Here is a 21673-nt window from a genome sequence, read left to right on the forward strand (position 1 = left end):
CCCAACCACAAGCCAGCCTTGCCATGATGACTTGAGGCGTGCCATGCCGCCGCCCGTCTTGGCTAGTTTCGAACATCGCCATGTGGTCCTAGATCCGGGGCAGAGCAAAATTTAAAAGTGGGCCGAGTACCTCCTATTTGTATCTCTTCATCATGTATATCTACATTCAATTCTCTCATCCATATCAGGTCTGGATAGATAACTAGGGAGGAAAAAAATGAATCAAATACAGCAACAACAGCAGAACCCTCTGGTAGGGTCAAACGGAACTACTTTGCCTGTGGTCGTTGACACTCGACGACCATCTGGACGTCCCAAGCATAATTCATACACCGACCTGATGAAACCAGGGGAGAGCTGGGAGGATCTCCCTGATGCCGCTGAGCGGAGGAGAATTCAGAACCGTCTAGCACAACGGGCATACCGTGAGTACATCAGCTACTCGCTGTTCACGAACAACATAGCTAACGCTGTCTACCAGGCCGAAACATGCGCGACCGCACGAAAGAGGTCGAGCTCCTCAAAAGCCAAGTCAAAAATCTTCAAGAAGCCATGAACAGCAACAGCAGCACCCCCAACGATAGCAATAGCGGCAGCATCAGCGCGAGCGCCAGTACTAGCGACGGGGACGACCGTCCCACGCGAGCCTCGTCTCAAGTCAGTACTAGCAGCGTCTCTCCCGGTCCCCGCGACCCCCCGAGTACATATTTCCCGTCCCCAGACCAGGAGATGCTGGGCGATGGACTGAGTTGGCCGACGGACCTGGACCACGACTTCACCAATTGCTTCGATAAAACCAAAGACATTACAGCGACTGTCACAAGTATGCCGACCTCTGCATCGCCTTCGACGATGGCCTCGACAGCGAGTGCCCAGAACGCGATGCGATGGCTGGAGTCCGATGTCTACTATCCTTTCCCGCCCCCATCGCCCCCCAACGTCGACCCTATGCTGCGCTCAATGCCAAGCAACATGTCCGACACGCAACGGCGAATCGCCTCGGGCTGTTCCCTGTCCAGCCGTGATCCTGAGGCAGACGAGCCTTTGATTCATATTGCTATTTCACGCGGCACAATTGATACTCTCCAATTGTTGCTAATGACTTATCCCATATCTGTGAATGTCCGAGACCGGGCGGGCTACACACCACTCCAACGAGCTGTTATTACGGGGCGGACAGACATGATGAAATTGCTCATTGAACACGGTGCGGACGCGGGATTGTAGCATATCCACGTGGCCGCGTCGGACAAAATCCGAACGAAACGCACAAAACCCGAAGCAATTATTGCATAGGGGCTTGGTTGGTTACACCAAGAAGGGGCGGAATTTCTGGTCTGTGCCAGGAACCGACCGCCAAGATACCCACTGATCGCAGTCATGCGATGTGTTAATATTTTTCTTTTCCTTTCTGTTTTTTTAGAGTTCTTTGTCCATATGGCTTGTCTTGGTATCTCGTGGGGTCCATTGGCGAAGGCGTCCTCCCGGTTTGATTTCTAGCGGCAGATCTGATTGATTAGACTACAAATACCCAACTACGGCTGGCCTGGTTTCCAACAATGAAGTTTGTTTCTGATTGGTGGTTACTTGTCACTTCCAAGATAGACTAATAATAGTACACGACTGATAAGTTACACCGCCTAGCGACTCCAAGCGCACGGACCTTGAGATAATCTCACTCTTCCCAGTTCCTATAGCAAAGTCTGTTTGCTTAACCTATAATCATAATAGATATTAGCAAGCTAATTAGACTCGTAAGATTGTCCTTTCGGAGTCTAGAGTTAAGCCGAAGCTTTGTGTTGTCGTTGTGCTGGGTAATAATGTTAAAGCAGTCTGTGAGGACTTAATGATTCAACATTCACGATATATATTTTCCGACGAGCCCTAACAACTACCTTATCACCACCGGCGAAAAGCAGCACTACTACTAAACTTCGAAGAAGTCATAATATCTAAAGAAATTACAAACTCCTTAACATTAAAATTCACAATAATAATTATCTGCAACTCAATCGCAAGCGAAACTGTGTTGACCACGTTACTCCTTAGATTGATCAACATTCCCCAAAACCAAGCCAACGAGTCAGGTTCAGTCCGGGCGGAACAAAGGAGTGCCTCAGCCTCAAGAGTCAATCAATACCCGACGGTCAGCCTTACCACCCCCAAAATTTTACGGGCCAACGGCACCACCCGCACATACGTTAGCATCCGTTTAATAAGGAAATCATCCGTCCCACGCGGGGATTTACTGGTTGTAACATGGGGGCCGTCTTAGCATTCGTATTCCCGCGCGGTACGGAAGACATTTAATTAGGGGTTTGCTAAGAGGGCGAAGGTGTCGTGGCGTAGTAGCGTGTTGGGAAACACTTGTTGGAAAAGAGCCTCAGAGAACGCCCGAACCTCTGCTAGGGGAATGACACCTTGGAAATTAGTTCAACTGGCAACCAACAACTGGACCCATACTTCGTATACGTGCGATGATCGACGTCCTCTATGCCTGGAGTAGCTTGGACCGTGCATTAGTGGGTGTCAGATTGCTGACAGGAGAGTCCGTTCCCCGACTTCTCTTAGGTAAGACTTTCATTCCACGGAATTTTCCACTGATCGTCCCTTAATTCCCCCGAAACGCTCGGTTCAAGAGATGTTAATCATGTTGGAAGATTTTCGTTCCATTTCTTATCTCATTATTAGAACACGTCTCAACGCAGGTATCTTTTTTAACCAGATTCCAAGTCTAATAGTGAATACAACAAAATCAAAAAGGTATCTCTTCCCATGAGTGGGTCTAGCCCTTAACATGACACTCGGTTCTGAGCTGTCATTCACTCATCCCCTTCCCACAAACAACCTGCAAGGCTGATAAACAAAACCAAAATAATTAACCTAAACCCAAGCCAAGCCCAGCCAAGCCTAAGCCTAATACCCGTAAGCAAGAACGCAAGGAAGCAAACAAATCTCTTCCACGTAAACCACCTCATCACATCACACCCGGTCACATTCCCCCACCCAATCCCCAGCCGTGAGCCGCATCCAAAGAAAATAATCTAATCTAAGCCCCCTTACCGCCGCGACTCCACTTAGCCAACGCCCACTCCCTAGCCCCCAAAATCAAGCCGGGATGGAAGAATGTCAACAACCCGCAAGCCAGCACCATCATCGCTCCCTCCAGCACCATGAATGTAATCTCCTCATTGGCCAACTCGCCGCCAAATCCACCCTGTAGCTCAGCACACCGGAACACACTCCTCACAAAGATGAAAAGGACGGCCAGAGACAGGGAGACAATGAACCAGGGCTCGAAGGATCGCTGGGCGCGGAGAGAGTCAAACGCCGGGTTGAGCGGGACTCCTTTGCGGCTAGCACGGTTCACACGTAGATAGAAATCCAGAGCCAGGCACGAGAAGATGAACAGAGACACCACCTGCCACGCAAGGCCACCAACCATGACGTGCACACCCTGGTCCTGCATGGACGAGTAGGCGTCGGCGATGGAGGCGACGGCACCACCCACGGCTTGCAGCAGCAGGGCGATGATGTCGAACGTGATGAAGATGTAGGTGTAGACCTGCGGGCGGAAGCGGGCGTGCTCAGCACCGTAAATTGTGATAATCCGCGACAGAGTCAAATAGATAGCGGCGGAGATGAAAGCCGGGGCGATGGTGAGGGGAACGAGGTACCTGTCATAGTTTATTAGATTCAATGCCTTAAGTTGTTGATTCTAGCAGGAAACTCACATCAAGAACCACGAGAATTCGAACATCGAGTAGCGGAGGAGAATGCGTCCGACATAGCCCAAGACTTCAAGAATCAATCCAAGGGTCATGCCGATCATGTATCCACGCGTCTTGCGCTGAATGCCGAGGAAAAGCTGCATCACGAGAAAGAGGCCGAAGAGAGCTGCGTAGAGGACGTTGCCCGCCAGATTCGGGTAGTATCGCACCCATGACAGCTGCTCGCCGTCCAGGACGAGAGGACAGGTGCATTTCGTACACAATGAGGTATCATTGAGTAGAGTCTGGTTGAAAGTAGCGAGCGTGACGTTGCTCCAATCGGTGGTGCAGTTAGTCATGGTGAGTGATGGGGTATGTGGATATGAGAAGGGAAAAGAAAATTCGTTGTGGAGATTGGGGAAAAAGACACCAGGAAGGAAGAAAAGCGAGCTAAAAGACAACCAGATAAGCTTAAGAGAAGTAAGAAGTAAGAATTGAGAGTAAGAAACAGTGGACAGAGGATGCTGAGAACAGTGTGAGAGGTTGATCTGATGTTGGGGCCGAAACAGCTTACTATATAGGCTGAAACCGTATAGTAAGCAAATCCTGCGACAGGGATATGTTACCACAGCCACTCTTGGGCGTCTAAACCCCAACAAAGAAAACAGGCATCGAATTTCTAAAATAGGCATCAAAATTCATAACAAATAGTAAACCACAGCCTCATACCCTTCACTGCAGGGGCCGTAGGCTAACCTGATTAAACAATCATAATAAGCCTTACTGCTAAGCCCCACGTGGTGTGAATACCGCCGTAGTCGAGCATACAGCCCTAGGCTACGATATAACCCAGAGGCGGAGTAGCTTCAGGTATCCTAACTTTAGAATTTTCCATTCATCTTTCCGTAAAACGCTGCCAAACTGTTGCTGCCTGAATCCTACTATCTTTAATCGACCGACCGCTTTTTGCCCTAACGCCTAGACCTCCACTTTCTATCACCATGTATACTCAAGCCACTTCTACTATCCTTGTCGAGAACATCGGCGTCTCCCATCGCGAGAACCCCGATACTGAAATTGCTGCTCTGATCAACGCTGCCTGGAGCATCGTGGTAGGGCAGTATACGGGGCAGGAAGACACTCGCTTCATCACTGCCACTGCGTCGGGAGAGGCCGATGATCTTGAATCCACCTACCAAATCTGCAACGCACAGCTCGACGGCGCAACAACGATTGCCGACTTCATCCAACAAACACAACAAGCGACGAAGGAGCTGGCCTCCGACCAGGTCCCTTTGGCGCCTTCACGAAATGAAACCGCTACCTCTCCATTCCTACAATCCATCACGACCCTCACCTCCAACAAGACCTACCTCAACTCCTCCTCTCCCAGCCATCTTGACGCTACGGGCGCGCTAATTGAGCTCGTGGCTATCCCCTTGCCATTCGACAAACTCGAATTTGTGGTGCGTTTTGCGCCAACTACAATCGATCAAGAACGAGCCGATCACCTCGCCGCTGCTTTTGCGCACGTTCTTAATTTGATCAACAACCCCGACCGGCGTCACGACCGATTAGACGCCATCGATCTAGTCAGTGACTACGACAAGGCAAAGCTTTGGACCTGGAATAGCGTCCAGCTGCCGGAGACGGTCGAATCATGCGTCCATCTTCTCTTCCGCCAGCGCGCGCAGGAGGAGCCGGACATGCTCGCCGTGGACGCCTGGGACGGCCGCTTCACATATGGCGAGCTGGACGCTATTTCCGATCGCATTGCAGTCTGGCTAGCCCAAGAAGAGGGAATCCGACCGGAATCTATTGTCCCCTTGTGCTTTGAGAAGAGCCGCTGGGCCATTGCGGCCCTCTTGGGTGTAATCAAAGCAGGGGGTGCTATTGTGTTTATTGACCCAGCTAACCCAGTCAGCCGCAGGCAAGATATCATGGAACAAATCGAAGGTAAGTGGGTGCTGAGCTCCAAGAGCCAAGCCGAAACGTGGGAAAAGGAAATGGGCGTGCGAGCTATCGTCGTTGACGAACAATTCGCTGCCTCCTTGCCCGTCGAGGATCAGATCCTCGAGTCCGGCGTTACCCCTAACAATCTCCTCTACCTCATCTTTACTTCAGGAAGCACAGGAAAGCCGAAAGGCTGTCTCATCCCGCACAAGGCATTCATCTCGGGTGCCCTCGTACACGCCTCTCTATCCAACATCTCTCGCGGGAGTCGAGTCTTGCAGCTCGCCTCGTACAGTTTCGACGTGAGCATGCTGGAGATCATGACTTCGCTTATGTCGGGTGCATGTGTATGCACCCCAGACATGGCCAGCATGGCCCAGGGTCTCCAGCCCATCTTCGACAAATTTGACATTACATGGTCCTTCTTGACGCCGTCGCTGGTCAAGCTACTGCGACCCGAGATGGTCCCCAAGCTTAAAACCCTCGCCCTCGGTGGTGAGCCACTCAGCAAAGTCGACATCGAGACATGGGCACCACACCTGCAACTTATCAACGGGTACGGTCCGTCCGAATGTTCCGTTGCCGCCGCGGGCGATCCACATTTAAAACCAAACAGCGACCCATCAAATATTGGCCGCGCCGTTGGTGGACTTTGCTGGATCGTGGATGCCGAAAACCACGACCGGCTCGTTCCACTGGGCGCCGTCGGCGAACTCTTGATCTCCGGTCCCATTCTCGCTCGTGGATACTTGAATGATGCAAAAAAGACGGCCGCCTCTTTCATTGAGAACCCGACCTGGACCGAAGGCTGGTCGCTGACACCATCAAATGCGACCGTGTCGGATGAAAGCGGATCCATGCGCTTTTACAAGACCGGTGACTTGGCTCGGTTTAACCTTGACGGCACCATCCAGATCCTGGGTCGCAAAGATACCCAAGTTAAACTTCGTGGTCTACGCGTGGAGTTGGGTGAAATTGAGCACAACATCGCTCGTCACCCTCACATCAAACATGCTGCGGCGTTCCTCCCCAAGGCTGGGCGGTGCAAGGAGAAAATCGTCGCCGTTGTATGCTTGAAAGACTTCGCTCAGGACTCCAAAGCTGGCAGTCCCAATGCGCCCATTGATGTGCTATTCGAAGATGAGAGAGCAGATGTCAAGGACCAGACCGATGCAGTCCGGAACCACCTACGCGGCTGTGTGCCGGAATACATGGTTCCCGCCGTATGGATCGTGGTTGAGGCATGGCCGCTGTTGGTGTCCGCCAAGCTTGATCGCAAGCGGGTTTTCAACTGGTTGTTGGATATGGATGAGAGCCTGTATAATCGCCTTCTAGGGTTCCTCAGTGCTGATTCGTCAGAAAATCGCTCCTTGGATGAGGAGGCCGACTTGGATCTGTCAGAGGTTGAGCGAGCCCTTCGTGACATTTTCGCTGGTGCCCTGAACACTCCCGCTCACAATCTGCCGCTGGACAAGAGTTTCATCGCGCTTGGTGGCGACAGTCTCGCTGCCATGCGTGTGATCTCACAATGCAAGCGTGCCGGCTTGAATGTTACAGTCCAGGACATGATGAAGAGCAAAGGCGTCAAAGATCTGGCTGGCCGTTTGGAGAAGTCTTCTGGTTTGAAACCAAAGTCAAACGGTTTGGATGCCTCGTTTCCACTTTCCCGGGCTCAGCAATTCTGTCTGGGTGACGGGAGGGCGGCAAACCACCTCACCCAGAGTATTCTCTTGAAATTGGATGGTAGTGTTTCGGCTGCTCGCGTCAAGGCTGCTCTGGAGGCTATTGTCACCCGCCACTCCATGTTGCGGGCGCGTTTTGCTGAGATTGTAGAGGACGGCGCCGTGTCCGTCAAGCAAACGATCGACTCTGAGATTGAGGGTTCTTACCGCTTCCAACATCATCGCATAGAACGCCCTGAAGATATTACCACCATCGCAGCCTCAGCCGATGCAGTATCACTCTCTGGACCCATCTTCTCTGCTGGTTTGGTATCAGGAGCGGAAAAGCAACTGTTGGTCTTGAGAGCCCACAGTGCTGTGGTCGACGCTGCCTCCTGGAACATCATCATCCGACAGCTTCAGACCTTCTTGAGTCTCCCAGACGGGCCTATTCTGGACGAGGAAGCCGAGGAGCCAGTCTCTTTCCAGAACTGGGTTAATGTTGAAAGAGAGTCATCGGGTGCCGAGTTTGCAGTCGCGCCACGCATTCTGGCAGCCACAGAAGTTGACATGGAATACCAGGCAGTGGAGATTGATCAGGAGACAGCCACTCTGCTCTTGAGCGACGAAGTTCACAGACCACTGCGGACTCACGTTGTCGACTTGATGATGGCAAGTCTGATGCTCTCGTTCAGCCAAACCTTTGGCGACCGCGAGACCCTGCCTACACTCGCTCTGTGGGAGGATGAGCGTGGACTTGCGTTTGAAAATTTTGGCATTGACCTCTTCCAAACCGTTGGTAGATTCGAGACTCTCCGTTTAATGGCTCTCGACACCGCCGATATGAGCACGACCGACGAGCAAGTACGCATGCTGAAGGGAATCAAGGACGCCCGGAAAGCGAGAATGAAGTCAAGTACTACTGAAAGCCCAGAGATCTCGTTTCGCTACCGCAATCTGTCGAACGTGATTGACGGTCCTCGCAGCCTGGTGCAGATTAAGCCGCGCCCTGTCTTCCTTCCTGCTCCCGGCGCCGCTCCTTTGGTCAGCAACATCTCCGTTGTGGCGGAAGTCATCGATGACAATATTCAGCTCGCCTTCTCCTTCAACAAGAAGGTTGTACAAGAGGACCAAGTCAAAGCGTGGATCGCGACCGCGCAGGAAACACTTGCTTCCCTCGTTATGAAGATGATCTACGCCCCAGTCGAATACACTCCATCAGACTTTCCATTATTGGGCGGAATTAGCTACAGCACCCTCCATAACATCATCAACAAACAACTGCCTCAGATCGGCCTCATTCCTGGGCCCGAGACGTCGTTTATCGAAGATATTTATCCATGCTCACCCATGCAGCAGGACCTGTTGCTTAGCCAGCACCGGTCTAAGGATGACACTTATGATGTATACCATATTGCGGAACTCCGCCCGCGCGATCCCAAGGAGTCGGTGTCCATTGAGCGACTTGCGCGGTCGTGGGGCGAGGTTGTGCAGCGACACACGTCTCTACGGACCATCTTCGTTGAAAGTGCCGACGTTGAGGCTCAGTTCAACCAGGTTGTGCTATCGCGCACCGATCCCAATATCTCAATCGTGGACTGCTGCCCTGCTGATGACTTCGCTTTGATTCTGGCCAACCAAGACCCGGTTTCAATCAGTGGACCCGAACCTGCCCATCGACTGTCCATCTGCCGCATTGCAGGAGCCAACCACGTTGTGATGAAGCTAGAGATCAACCACGCCATCGTGGATGGCGTATCCGCGGCTGTCATTGTCCGTGACCTACTGCAGGCGTATGATGGCCATGCCGCCAAATGGGAGCCAGCAATGCCATTCTGCAACTACATCTCCCATATCCGACAGACTCCTTTGGCCTCATCAATCGACTTTTGGGCAGAGTACCTGAAGGGTCAAAGTGCGACCATGGTTCCTAGGCTGGCCAGCCTAGAAACAGGTAACCAAGGTAAGAGGCAGTTGAACGTGGTGTCGGTTCCCCTGAAGGAGGAAGGGGTCTCCAATGAGGCACTCCTCGACTTCTGCCGGAAGGCCTCGGTCACTCCTGCCAACGTGTTCCAAGCCGCCTGGGCCCTGGTACTCCGCGCCTATGCTGAGTCGCCCGAGCAAGTCTGCTTCGGTTACCTCTCGGCGGGACGCGACGCTCCCCTGCAGGGCATCCAAGAAGGAGTGGGTGCTTTCCTCACTATGTTAGTGAGCCGTCTGTCTTTTGCAACTGAGAACGGAAGTGCCAATTACACCACTGTCAATACACTGCTGGACGCCGTGCAAGTTGTTGCTGATGACTACGTCAACGCTTTGCCCCACCAGCACGTTGGTCTGTCCAACATCCAGCATGCACTCAAGACAGGAGGAAGCCCACTTTTCAACACTATCGTTACGGTAAACCGTGATGTTGACAGCCCGGCCGATTCGTCACTCAGCTTCGAAAACATTGGGGATCACGAACCCGACGAGTATGCCATCGTCCTAGACGTGCAGCTCAACGGTTCCAACATGGCGCGAGCTTCCCTCCGTCACTGGACCGATCACTTGACAGCTAAACAGGCAAGCAATATTGCCAGTGCGCTTGGAAGTGCTGTCAGAGCTATTATAACCCGACCGGATGCCTCTATCAATGAGGTGGACCTTGTGGGCGTTGCCCATAAGCATCAACTATTGTCCTTCAACACCTACCCACTGCCACGGGCAAACCGATTGATCTTCACGAATTTCGAGGAACTCGCCCGCGTGCAGCCTGATGCCCAGGCTGTGTGTGCTTGGGATGGCGAATGGACGTACTCGCAGCTCGATGAGGTATCTAACCGCCTCGCTCACTACCTTTGTGCCCTGGGGGTAGGTCCCGAGGCCGTAGTGCCACACTGTTTCCCCAAGTCGGGTTGGACCATCGTGACGTGCCTTGCGATCCTGAAAGCGGGTGGTGCATTCGTAGGTCTGGATCCGACACACCCAAGAAAGCGACTGGAAGGCTTGGTCCAAGAAGCGGGAGCCACGGTGGTGTGCGTGGCACCGCAGAATCGTTACTTGTTCGAGGCATGCGACAGCTTGAGCATCGTGGCGATCACTCCCGAGTTTGTTGCGAAGCTCCCTTCGAAGTCAGGGCCGGCATGTAGTTCCATTCAGCCAAACAATGCGGCGTGCGTCGTCTTCACGTCTGGTACAACAGGTCGGCCCAAGGCTGTAGTGGTGGAACATGCCTCGATGGCGACCTTGTCAGATCTCATGGGTCCGGCAGTTCGCATCGGCCCAGAGGCTCGCGTCTTTCAGTTCGCCAGCTACACCTTCGATACATCGAACCAGGACATCTTCACGACCCTACAACGCGGTGGCTGCATTTGCGTCCCTTCGGATGAGGACCGTGTCAACGATATCCCTGGCGCCTTGAACCGCCTCCGCGCTAACCACGCCCATTTGACCAGCACGGTTATTAGTCTCATGCGCCCGGAGCAGGTTCCTCAGCTCCGATGGCTCTTCAGTGCTGGAGAGCCCCTTACCAGGGAGAACGTTGAGATCTGGGCGCCGGCGGTCGAGCTCTACAACAGTTATGGTCCAGCCGAGTCATCTGTTGCCGTCACTTGTACCCCCACTCGATTGAATGTGAACGGAAGCCCGGCAAACATCGGTAAGGCCTTTGGTTGCCACGCATGGATTGTCGATCCCAGCGACCACCACAAGCTGATGCCTCTGGGTGCCGTGGGCGAGCTCCTGCTTGAGGGTCCGCTGCTTGCCCGTCATTATCTCAACAATCCAGAGCAGACAGCAGCAGCCTTTGTCCAAAACCCGAAATGGGCGAAGAGTATGACTCCGGACCGTAACCGACGCTTCTACAGAACCGGTGATCTGTGTCGTTTCAACCGGGACGGAAGTCTGACCATCATCGGCCGCCGGGATAGTCAGATCAAGATTCACGGCCAGCGCGTTGAGCTTGACCACATCAAGTACGAAGTTCAGGCACAACTTGCCCAGCTTGACCAGTCGAGTCTAGTGTCTGTCGATGCCGTGATGCTTCCAAACAGCCAAACTCAGGACCGAACCCTGGTAGCCTTCGTTCAGTTCGTCGATGAGTCGTCATCAAAGCCGCTGGACACCTCGCCAACTCCCATGACTGAAACACTCACAAGCCTGTTTTCAGACCTCAAGGGAGCCCTGAAAACCAGCCTTCCACAGTACATGGTCCCCGCCATGTTTATTCCCATAACACAGATTCCGCGAACCGCGAACGGCAAGTTGGCTAAAAATGTCCTGCGTGAAATAATCGCCTCTCTCTCAGAGTCCGACATTTCCCGCTACATGCTACAGGGTGACACTACGAAGAGGGCACCGACGACACCCCGTGAACAGAAGCTGCAGGCTGCCTGGAGTAAAGTGCTTAATCTGCCTGTAGAGAAGGTGGGCGCTTCTGATGACTTCTTCCAACTGGGAGGCGACTCAGTCGTTGCCATGCGGCTTGCAGGTGCTGCACGAGTGGCAGGCATGTCCTTGACTTTCGCGGACATCTTCGCGCATCCCGTCTTGTCCGATATGGCTCAGGTCGTGCGGATGGGCGATGAATCTGGTGACTTGGAAACAAATGAGACGGCATTTGACCTTGTCCCACTGCCATCTACCTCATCACTGCAAACAATTCGCGCCGAAGCAGGAGCACAGTGTGGTGTCAGGCCCGAGGTCATCGTCGATATGTACCCGTCCACCCCACTGCAGGAGGGTCTCATTGCTCTTTCCATGCGACAAACCGGAGCATACAAGGATCAACGCATCTTGCGCCTCACGGACCCGAATTATGACGTGTCTAGATTCCGCCGTGCGTTTGATGCCGTTGCCTCCGCCGAACCCATCTTCCGCACGCGCTTTGTGAGCGTCAGTGGCGCTGGACTACTCCAGGCGGTATTGAATGTCCCGGTTAACTGGACCAAAAGCGACAATCTGGCCGCGTATCTCGAGGAGGATTTGAACGCTCCAGTGACCTATGGAAGCGCGCTCATCCGCCTTGCCCTGGTAGAAGAGCATAACGGAGAACGCTACATCGTGTGGTCAGGACACCATGCGCTGTGCGACGGCTTCAGCATGGACATCACATTCGAACAAATTGCCCATGCCATGAAACACGATGGTTCTGTTGTGCCCAAGCCGGTCCCTTTCAAGGGATTCATCCGCTTCTTGCAGGATCAAGAGCGAGACAGCTCTGCCAGGGAGTACTGGCAGAAGCAGTTCCCTGCTAATGCCGAGGCACCACCCCAGTTCCCACCCAGACCGCAAGGCCACCAGGTTGTCCCTCATCGCGCCTGTCGCTTGCAATTTCAGCTGAATCGCCCGACCGGGACCAAGATCTCGGTGACGAACTATCTGCGCGCCGCATGGGGTCTAGTCGTGGCTCGACACATGGACAGCTCGGACGTCCTGTTCGGCGTGACCCTTTCTGGTCGAAACGCCCCGGTTGCGGGTATCTCTACCATGAATGGACCCACGATGACAACCTCCCCGTTCCGCATGGCAGTTCCGCTGGACAGCGAGACAACGGTCGCACAGTACTTGGATTCCCTTCACCAACAGGGTATGACAATGATGCCGTTTGAACATACCGGCCTGCAAAATATTCGTCGACTCAATGAGCAAGCTCGTGCGGCAATCGACAACATGGGACATCGTTTCGCGGTGGAGCCGAGCATCGCGGACGTCAGCGAGGCCCTCGACGGAATGGAAATCGTAACCGCCGATCTGCCAGAGGGCTTTTACACGGATGCGTTGGTCATTCGCAACTACGACCACAGTGACGGAGCCATTGTCGTGGAAGCCCGATATGATCATACTTTGATCTCTGATCGGGATATGCAGAGACTGCTCAGCCAGTATAACCATGTCGTCCAGCAACTGACCAGTCAACCGGAGACTTGCGTTCGCGATATTCAAGTTCTTAGTCCCGAAGACATCAACGAAATTACCACGTGGAATGGTGATCTGCCTGAGACAGTACAAGGATGTATACATCAACTGGTCGCGGAGCGAACCGAGGAGCGTCCGGACGCTGAGGCCGTGTGTGCCTGGGACGGAAGCTTCACTTTCGGGGAATTGGATGCGGTGACTGAACGCCTCGCAGCCCATCTCCAAAGCCTCGGTGTCGGCCCAGAAGTGACTGTCGCTCTTTGCTTTGACAAGTCCAAATGGAATGTCGTCTCCATGTTGTCCGTCCTCAAGGCTGGCGGTTGCTACACGGCCTTGAGCCCTGCATATCCCGCCGCTCGCATGCAGGATATCCTCCAGGACGTCCAAGCACCCCTGGTACTTTGTTCACCCCACCACGCGGATAAGTTCGCTGGCATGGCACCAAAGGTTCTGCCGATCGATGATGCCAGTTTTGAATATATACCCAAGCAAACAACAGCCGACCGCGTCACATCTGCCGTGCAACCATCCAATGCAGCTCTGATCGTTTTCACATCCGGCAGTACCGGTAAGCCCAAAGGCGCAATCATTGAGCATCGCGGTTTGTGCTCCATGCAGCACTACGAAGGACCTCATGTGCAAATGGGACCGGATACTCGCACCCTACAATTCGCCTCACATGTCTTTGACGTGTCCAATTCGGAGGTCTTCACAACCTTGATGCGTGGTGGCTGTGTTTGTGTGCCGTCTGAGACTGAGCGACTTAGCGACCTCGCTGGCGCTGTTAACAAATATAGAGTGAACTGGTCCTTCCACGTTCCAACAACTGCAGAGACACTTGATCCGGAGCAGATGCCAGGCTTGAAGTATCTGGCTTTGGGCGGTGAGGCCATCAGTCAAGGGCTGTGTGACCGATGGGCATCTCGCGTGACACTACTCAATGTGCGTTCTCTCAACTGCTATATTTATGTCTTTTTCTAGAATCACATTGCTAACCCATAACAGTCATATGGACCTTCGGAGTGCAGTATCTGGACCAGTGTCTCGCATTTGCAGCCCGGAACCTCCTCTCCGAACAACATCGGGCGCGGGCTTGGTTGCCGGACATGGATCACCGAAGCAAATGACCACAATCGTCTGGTTGCAATCGGCTGCGTAGGTGAACTCTGCGTTGAAGGTCCAATTGTCACTCGAGGCTATAAAGCCAATCCGGAACAGACCGCCGCTGCCTACATCGAGAACCCGACTTTTGCGCGGGCCCTGGGCATCCAAACCATGCGCATGTACAAGACAGGTGACCTGGTCAAGTATGATGCAGACGGCACTATCCTCTATGTTGGTCGCAAGGATAGTCAAGTCAAGGTCCGTGGGCAGCGCATTGAGCTGAGCGAGGTTGAACAAAACATCGTGGCCCATGGCATTGATGCGGATGCTGTCGTTGTTGAGAAGATCTTCCTGGATGGCAACAAAGACCGCGTGGCTCTGGCGGCATTCTTACGGCTCAATACCGCCTCCGAGTCAATTGATGCGTCTGAGGATGTCGAAAGCTTAGACGTCGTTCGTGACCAGCTCGTCGCCCTGAAGAACCACCTTCTGGAGACAATCCCTCCCCACATGGTTCCTTCTTTCTTTATTCCCATGCGATCCATGCCCGTGACACAGACAGGGAAGAAGAACCGCAAGGCGCTCCGAACACTTGCGGCGTCTTTCTCGTCAGAGCAAAGACAACAGTACGCTCTGGACGATGAAGCCGATTCTTCCAACTCTAACGGAGGTCGCGAATGCACCAGCGAAGCTGAGAAAAGGCTCCGTGGATTGTGGTCGGAAGTTCTCGGGATCTTCCCAGAGGAGTCAATCTCGGCCAACGAGAACTTCTTCCACAGAGGAGGTGATTCCATTCAGGCTATGCGACTGGCAGCCGCGGCTCGTCGCGCTGGCAAGGCACTGGCAGTGAGTGACTTGTTCCGTATGCCACGGCTGTATCAGATGGCCGAGCTCTGGGAAAGCAGTGAGCAAAGTCAAGACGCAAATATTGCGCCTTTCACTCTGCTCCAGCCAGAGATCGTTGATGACGCTATTCAGGAGGCCGTTCGCCAATGCAACGTTGAGTCGGGCGATATCGAAGACATCTATCTCTGTTCAGCGTTGCAAGAAGGTCTCATGGCGGTCTCTACTCGGAAACAGGGCTCCTACATCTCGACAAGAATCTTCGACTTGCCAGCCGATCTCGACATTGACCGATTCAAAGCAGCATGGCAAAAGGCAGCTGATGTGTTCCCGATCCTGCGGACACGCATTGTTCTCGGTCGCGCGTCCGAGTCTCTCCAGGTGGTGGTCAAGGAGAAGTTGATCTGGCAGACAATCACCGATGAGACATCCTTTAGCCTTCCTATGATTGAGTACGGAGGCCGCCTGTGCTCCTTTGCGATCGATATTGAGGCACGCAAGTTTGTCTTGGCCCTCCACCACGCTCTTTATGATGGTTGGAGTGCGACCGTGTTACTTGGAGCTGTGGAGAAGTTCTATGAGGGTGAGCAATACCAGGTGGGACCAGGATATAATGTCTTCATTCGCCATCTCTCTCAGGTTGATCAATCCGAGTCGGACAGCTTCTGGAAAGATCAACTCACTGGAACACCCGCACATTTCCCCAAATTGCCCTCTAAGACATACGAGGCCAAGAACAGTGCCAACGTGTCTCACACCATTCGTCTACCGGCGCCCGAGCAGCAACCGACTGGAATCCTCAAGTCAACGCTGCTGCGAGCGGCATGGGCCATTGTGAGCTCCAGACATGCCGGGTCGAACGATATCACCTTTGGTGCGGCACAATCAGGTCGCGACTGCGCTGTCCCTGGCATCGTTGAAGTTGTCGGGCCGACCGTGACTACAGTACCGGTTCGTATCCAGCTCAACGACGACGAGGCCATCATCAACTTCCTCCAGCGCGTCCAAGAACAATCTGTCAGCATGATTCCGCACCAACATGCTGGTGTGCAGACGCTTCGGCAGTTGGGCAAGGAGGTCCAAGCCGCTCTCGATTTCACCACCCTATTCGAGTTCGGAGAGGATTCCAGCCAGAAAGGCTTCATCACAGAGATAGAGATGCCCGAGCTGTTGGACGGATTCTGGTCATATCCTATTGTCTTCGAGTGTCATCTGGCAGAGAACGGGGAGACTGTCAACGTTTTGGCACGACATGACCCGACCGTTATCCCCACACACCAGATGGAATGGATCTGCAAGCAATTCGAGCACGTTGTTGGCCAGCTCTATCGCATGGCGTCCGACGAGGTGCAAACTAACAAACTTCGTGACCTCGACATCTTCGGCCCAAGTGACTTTACCCAGATCGAGGCCTGGAACGCTAGATGGCCTGCGGGTTCCATCGATGGTAAGACGGTTCACGAAGCCATTGCGGAACAAAGTCGACTTCGTCCTCATAACCTCGCCCTCTCAGGCTGGGATGGTGAGATGACCTACGCCCAGCTAGAGCACTACGCGACCAAGCTAGCCAAGACACTTATTCTGAAAGGCGTTGGACTCGAAGTCATGGTGCCTCTGTGCTTTGACAAGTCCGCATGGGCGATCGTGTCCACTATAGCTATCATCAAGGCCGGAGGTGTCGTTGTGCATCTCGGACCTACTCACCCGGCCAACCGCAGAAAGGAAATCCTGAAGACAATCGGAGCCGAGTTTGTATTGGTCTCGCCACAGCACAGTGGCATTTTTAATGATGCCGCTGTTACAACCATCCCAATTAATCAAGCGTATTTGGATCGCCTGCCCGACGTTGACTACGTTGATCTACCCAAGGTCAAGCCCTCGAACGCCGTCTATGTCTGCTTCACTTCGGGAAGCACAGGTCGGCCCAAGGGAATTGTTGTCGAGCACGGCAATCTGCGCATGAGCGCACAAGCACACGGTGCACAATTCAAGGTCAACCCTGGCACCAGGGTGTTCCAGTTCTCGGCTTACACTTTCGATATCGGTCTCGGCGACATTTTCATCTCGCTCCAACGCGGAGCCACCATCTGCACGCCTTCTGAATGGGAGAGATTGAACGAACTTCCCGGCGCCATCACCAAATATAAGGCGAACTTCATGTCGGTCACCCCATCTGTGGCCAAGCTCCTCCGCCCAGAAGCCGTTCCGACACTGCGCACGCTCGTTCTCGGTGGCGAGGCACCCACTCAGGACAACGTCCAAACCTGGTCTGATAAACTGAACCTCATCATAATTTGGGGCCCAGCTGAGACTACCATTTATGCATCTGCGACGCCGCCAACAACCCGGCAAACAAGTGCACAAGGCCTCGGAAACCCAATGGGCAGTGTAATGTGGCTCTGCGATCCAGACAACCACGACAGACTAGTACCCCTTGGTTGCGTTGGTGAGATTGTTGTCGAGGGACCCCTCGTCTCGCGCGGCTATCTCAAGGACGACGCAAAGACGGCAGCCGCGTACATCGAGGATCCAGCCTGGGCGAAGAGGCTGGACAAGAGTGCCTCGCCTCGCAGGATGTACAAAACCGGAGACTTGGCACGCTACGACGCCAACGGCTACATGTTATTCTCCGGTCGGAAAGATAATCAAGTGAAGCTCCACGGTCAAAGAATGGAGCTGGACGAAGTGGAACACGGAATGTTGAGACACGAAAGAGTGCGTCAGGCTGTTGCCCGCATTCCTCGCCACGGGCCGCTCAAGGACAAGCTTGTAGCCATGCTGAGTCTCCATGATGTCTCGTCGACCAGCTCGCCCGTTGCCAACAAAATCATCGTGCTGGATGAAGCCTCTCATGGTGTTAAGATTGGAACGGAACTTGCCTCTGTTCGTGAGTTGCTGCAACAAAACGTGCCAAGCTACATGGTGCCAACGATCTGGATTGGTGTCGAGGCCGTTCCCTTGAGCGCCAATTCTAAGGTGGATCGGAAGACCGTTGACGCGTGGATGGAAGAGATTGATCAAGAGACATATGCCTCCTTGCTACGCGAGGGAGGCAGTGACAAGAAGGAAGAAGAGATTCGCCGCCCATCCACCCCAGTGGAGCAAATCCTGTGCAACCTCATCAGCAAGATCCTCGGCTTGAACGCGGAGACACTCAACCTCAACTCCTCATTCCTGGCCCTTGGTGGCGACTCCGTTGCTGCCATGCAGCTGCGTAGCAAGTCTCGCGCCGATGGGGTCACAGTCTCCATGCTGGACATTATCAGGTGTAAGAGCCTGGTGGAGCTTGCAGCGAAAGCGGAATATACTGAGCCAGCCGTGAAGAAGGTCCAAGACGGATCTTTCGAACTCTCGCCAATCCAACAAATGTACTTCGATTTGGTGGGATCTGCCGCGGATGCAAACATCGGTCATTTCGACCAAAGCATTCTTCTGGAAGTCAACAACTCCGTGCCTCCTCAAGCACTGCGACTGGCGCTAGTGCAGGTTGTTCGGCGGCACTCGATGCTCCGCGCCCGGTATTCTCGAAATGATGCCGGTCAATGGTATCAGTACCTTGCTGAAGATTCAGCAAATTCATTTCATTTTAGCGTCGAAGACGTGGAAGACGGTTATCAAGTCTCCAACATACTCAGAAACATGGGCGGTGTGTTCGACATCGAAAAGGGCCCAGTCTTCGCTGCCCGCGTATACAATCTTCGTGCAGAGCGCAAGCAGTTGATGTTCGTCCATGCTCACCATTTGGTGGTGGATGTGGTTTCATGGCACGTTCTTCTGGGCGACCTGGAGTTGGCTATTGCCACTGGCAGCTTGGCCGGCCCAGCTCCGCTGTCTTTCCAGAGTTGGTTGCGTTCTCAAAAGGACATGGCACAGTCTCTCGAACCGAGAGAACTGCTACCATTCGCAAACACCAACATGCCAGTGGCCAACTTTGAGTACTGGGGAATGGGTGGCAAGAAGTCTAACAGATACTGTGACGCCGTCATGACTGATTTCTGGCTCGACGAGTCCCTCACCAACCAGTTGATGAGTGTCAGTAAAGGGGCTTCAGGCGCTGCCCCTGTAGACATTATTCTGGCCTCTCTTCTCCACTCCTTCGCGGCTGTCTTCCCCGACCGCGCTGCACCACCAGTCTTCTCCGAGGGCCACGGTCGCGAGTCATGGAACAACCAGATCGATCCTTCCGGTACAGTGGGGTGGTTTACGACTATGAGCCCACTCCATGTATCTGATCTCCAGTCGGACATTATCACCACCGTGCAGTCCGTCAAGGATCTGCGCCGCCGCCTACCCGCTAACGGCATGTCCTACTTCAGCTCCAGATACCTCTCTGACAAGGGACGCAAAGCCTTTGGGTCGCACTTCGACATGGAAATCATGTTCAACTACCTTGGCCGCTCCTCTGAAGTTGGGTCGGAGAACGCCCTTCTCTCGCATGCCGAGCTTCCAGACGGCGCGACTTTCGACCAGTTGGTTCAAGATGAAAAGCTTCCTCGCTGGTCTCTTTTCGACATCGTGGCTCTTGTTGTGGGTGGTAAGGCTCACGTCACCATGGCCTATAACAAGCACATGCAACACCAGGACAGAATTGTTGAGTGGGCATCCAAGACACAATCAACGCTCAGCCTTGCCATTGAGGTTCTCAGTGGTGTGAAAAGCCTGCCTCCAACTCCCACTCTTACTCCCACTGCACCTACCCTTACCCCTACCCCTCCCCCTACCCCCAAACCCTCACCCATGCAGCACCAGCCTCAGGATCAATGCCTCACCCTCGACAACATTGAAGGGATTTACCCCTGTGCCCCAGTGCAGCGACACATGCTCGCAGAGCGCGAAAAGTACCCCAACCGCCGCCTATATGAGATGGACTTCACCTACCACGCGAATGCACTGAACGGTGTCGTGGACGTGGACAGAGTCCGCGACGCATGGCACCAGGTTGTGCAACGCCACCCCGCACTCCGAACCGTCTTCCTTCCCAGCATGTCTTCGCCAGGCTCATACGACCAGATTGTGATCCGAAACTGGTACCCTGAGGTCCCCGTGATCGAGTGCGCCAGCGAAGATGAGATGACGGCTCGCATGGACGCCTACCGATCGGTGAACTACAGCCTGTCGAACAGAAAGCCACACCATCAGCTCACCTTGTTCCGTACAACCACAAAGGACGGGGTGAAGAAGGTCGCCTTCAAAACCGAAACAGACCACACCCTTACCGACGGCGTTTCTGTCGCTCTGATCCTCCGTGACCTGATGCAGGCATACGAGGACAAGCTTCCCACCACCACAGCCCCGTCATTAGGCAACTACTCAGTCTGGGTGCACGGCATGAGCCAAGGCGAGACACTAGTCAAGGACACGGAATACTGGCAAGACTTCGCGCGGAGCGCAGGTCCATCGCTTATCCCTCATACCGATGCCTCTTCCCTTGTGGCAGCGCAACCCCGAGTCCATAAGACGAAGACCATCAACCTTGATACGGAGACCACCAGCCGCCTACCCGCCTTCTGCGTGCAACACGGTGTCACTATGGCGGCCTTCCTCCAAACCGCCTGGGGTATGGTGCTACAGCATCTCACGGGATCGGACAAGACCCTGTTCTCTTTCATGACAGCTAACAGGGACGCACCGTTTACCGGCGCAGCAGAGACAGTCGGTCCGCTCATTCAAATGCTTTTGTGTCGGATCGATCTCAGCAACAAGGCCATTGGTGATGTGTTGAGGCAGGCACGGGACGATTTTCTGGAGTCGCTGGAGCATCAGTACGGACTGGCTCAGATGGAAGACGTGTGGCAGACCCCAGCATGGAACTCTCTTATGAGTTTGCAGTACATGGAGTCGCGGGTGGGTCAGAAGGCCACCGAGCGGACCGAACTCGAGGTTGAGCTACGTTCGGCAGAGGATCCCACTGCGTGGGACGTGTCGCTCGGGTTGCAGATCCACAGTCGTGGAGATGGTGTCACAGAGGTGGATGCGGAGCTTGGGTACTGGTCTGATGTTCTCACGGATGAGCGGGCAGGATATGTGAAGGACTTGTTTGAAGCTTCTGTGAAGAAGATGATTGATGGACGTTGATGGATTTGGGCTTTGAATTGTTCACTCGCTGATGTCAACAGGCTGGACCTGTTATTTTCCTTTTGTGTGAAATCTTGAAGCTGCGCAAGGCTGGACCTTGATATGCAGCACCTGTCAGACTAACTACTGTGTCACATTTCCTTACGTCTATGTTTATCTGTGCCCTCATTTGTGTCTACTGTGTTCCTATTCTGTTTCTTGCCAAATTGGAGTTGCATATACCTAGATTTGTCCTGCATCGAAATTCCTGCCTGCCTGCCTGCCTCCCTTCATTCGTAAAAGTGGGCTGTATTAATTCCGATCGTACATTTTATCTTCCCTCATGACATAATGCTTGATTTCTGTTACTAAGATCAAATTTATCGTCTTGGAGCTTAACTGTACCAGGTATCAGATACATCTGTAAAACTTATTGAAATATGATACCTAGCG

The 21673-nt window shown here is 53.6% G+C and overlaps 3 protein-coding genes across 3 annotated transcripts; 2 read left to right on the forward strand and 1 right to left on the reverse strand.

The window, feature by feature from the left end:
• Positions 1–217: 217 nt before the first annotated feature.
• BO88DRAFT_436341 (uncharacterized protein) lies at positions 218–1227 on the forward strand (the record flags this gene model as incomplete). The annotated part of the gene is made up of 2 exons (XM_025709560.1): positions 218–425; positions 482–1227. The coding sequence occupies 2 exons, from the start codon at positions 218–220 to the stop codon at positions 1225–1227; spliced, it is 954 nt and encodes a 317-aa protein (XP_025561765.1).
• A 1471-nt stretch (positions 1228–2698) lies between these two features.
• Positions 2699–4237, reverse strand: BO88DRAFT_368003 (RTA1 domain-containing protein). The gene is made up of 2 exons (XM_025704095.1): positions 3735–4237; positions 2699–3677 (listed from the first exon to the last, which is right to left on the reverse strand). Exons 1-2 carry the CDS (start codon positions 4067–4069, stop codon positions 3050–3052), a joined length of 963 nt encoding a protein of 320 aa, XP_025561766.1. The 5' UTR covers positions 4070–4237; the 3' UTR covers positions 2699–3049.
• Positions 4238–4542: 305 nt separating this feature from the next.
• BO88DRAFT_464810 (peptide synthetase) lies at positions 4543–21507 on the forward strand. Its single transcript, XM_025711356.1, has 2 exons — positions 4543–14161; positions 14225–21507. The coding sequence occupies exons 1-2, from the start codon at positions 4712–4714 to the stop codon at positions 21239–21241; spliced, it is 16467 nt and encodes a 5488-aa protein (XP_025561767.1). The 5' UTR covers positions 4543–4711; the 3' UTR covers positions 21242–21507.
• The last annotated feature ends 166 nt before the right edge of the window (positions 21508–21673 follow it).

The sequence above is a fragment of the Aspergillus vadensis genome, assembly GCF_003184925.1.
Source record: "Aspergillus vadensis CBS 113365 unplaced genomic scaffold BO88scaffold_15, whole genome shotgun sequence".
Lineage (NCBI taxonomy): Eukaryota > Fungi > Ascomycota > Eurotiomycetes > Eurotiales > Aspergillaceae > Aspergillus > Aspergillus vadensis.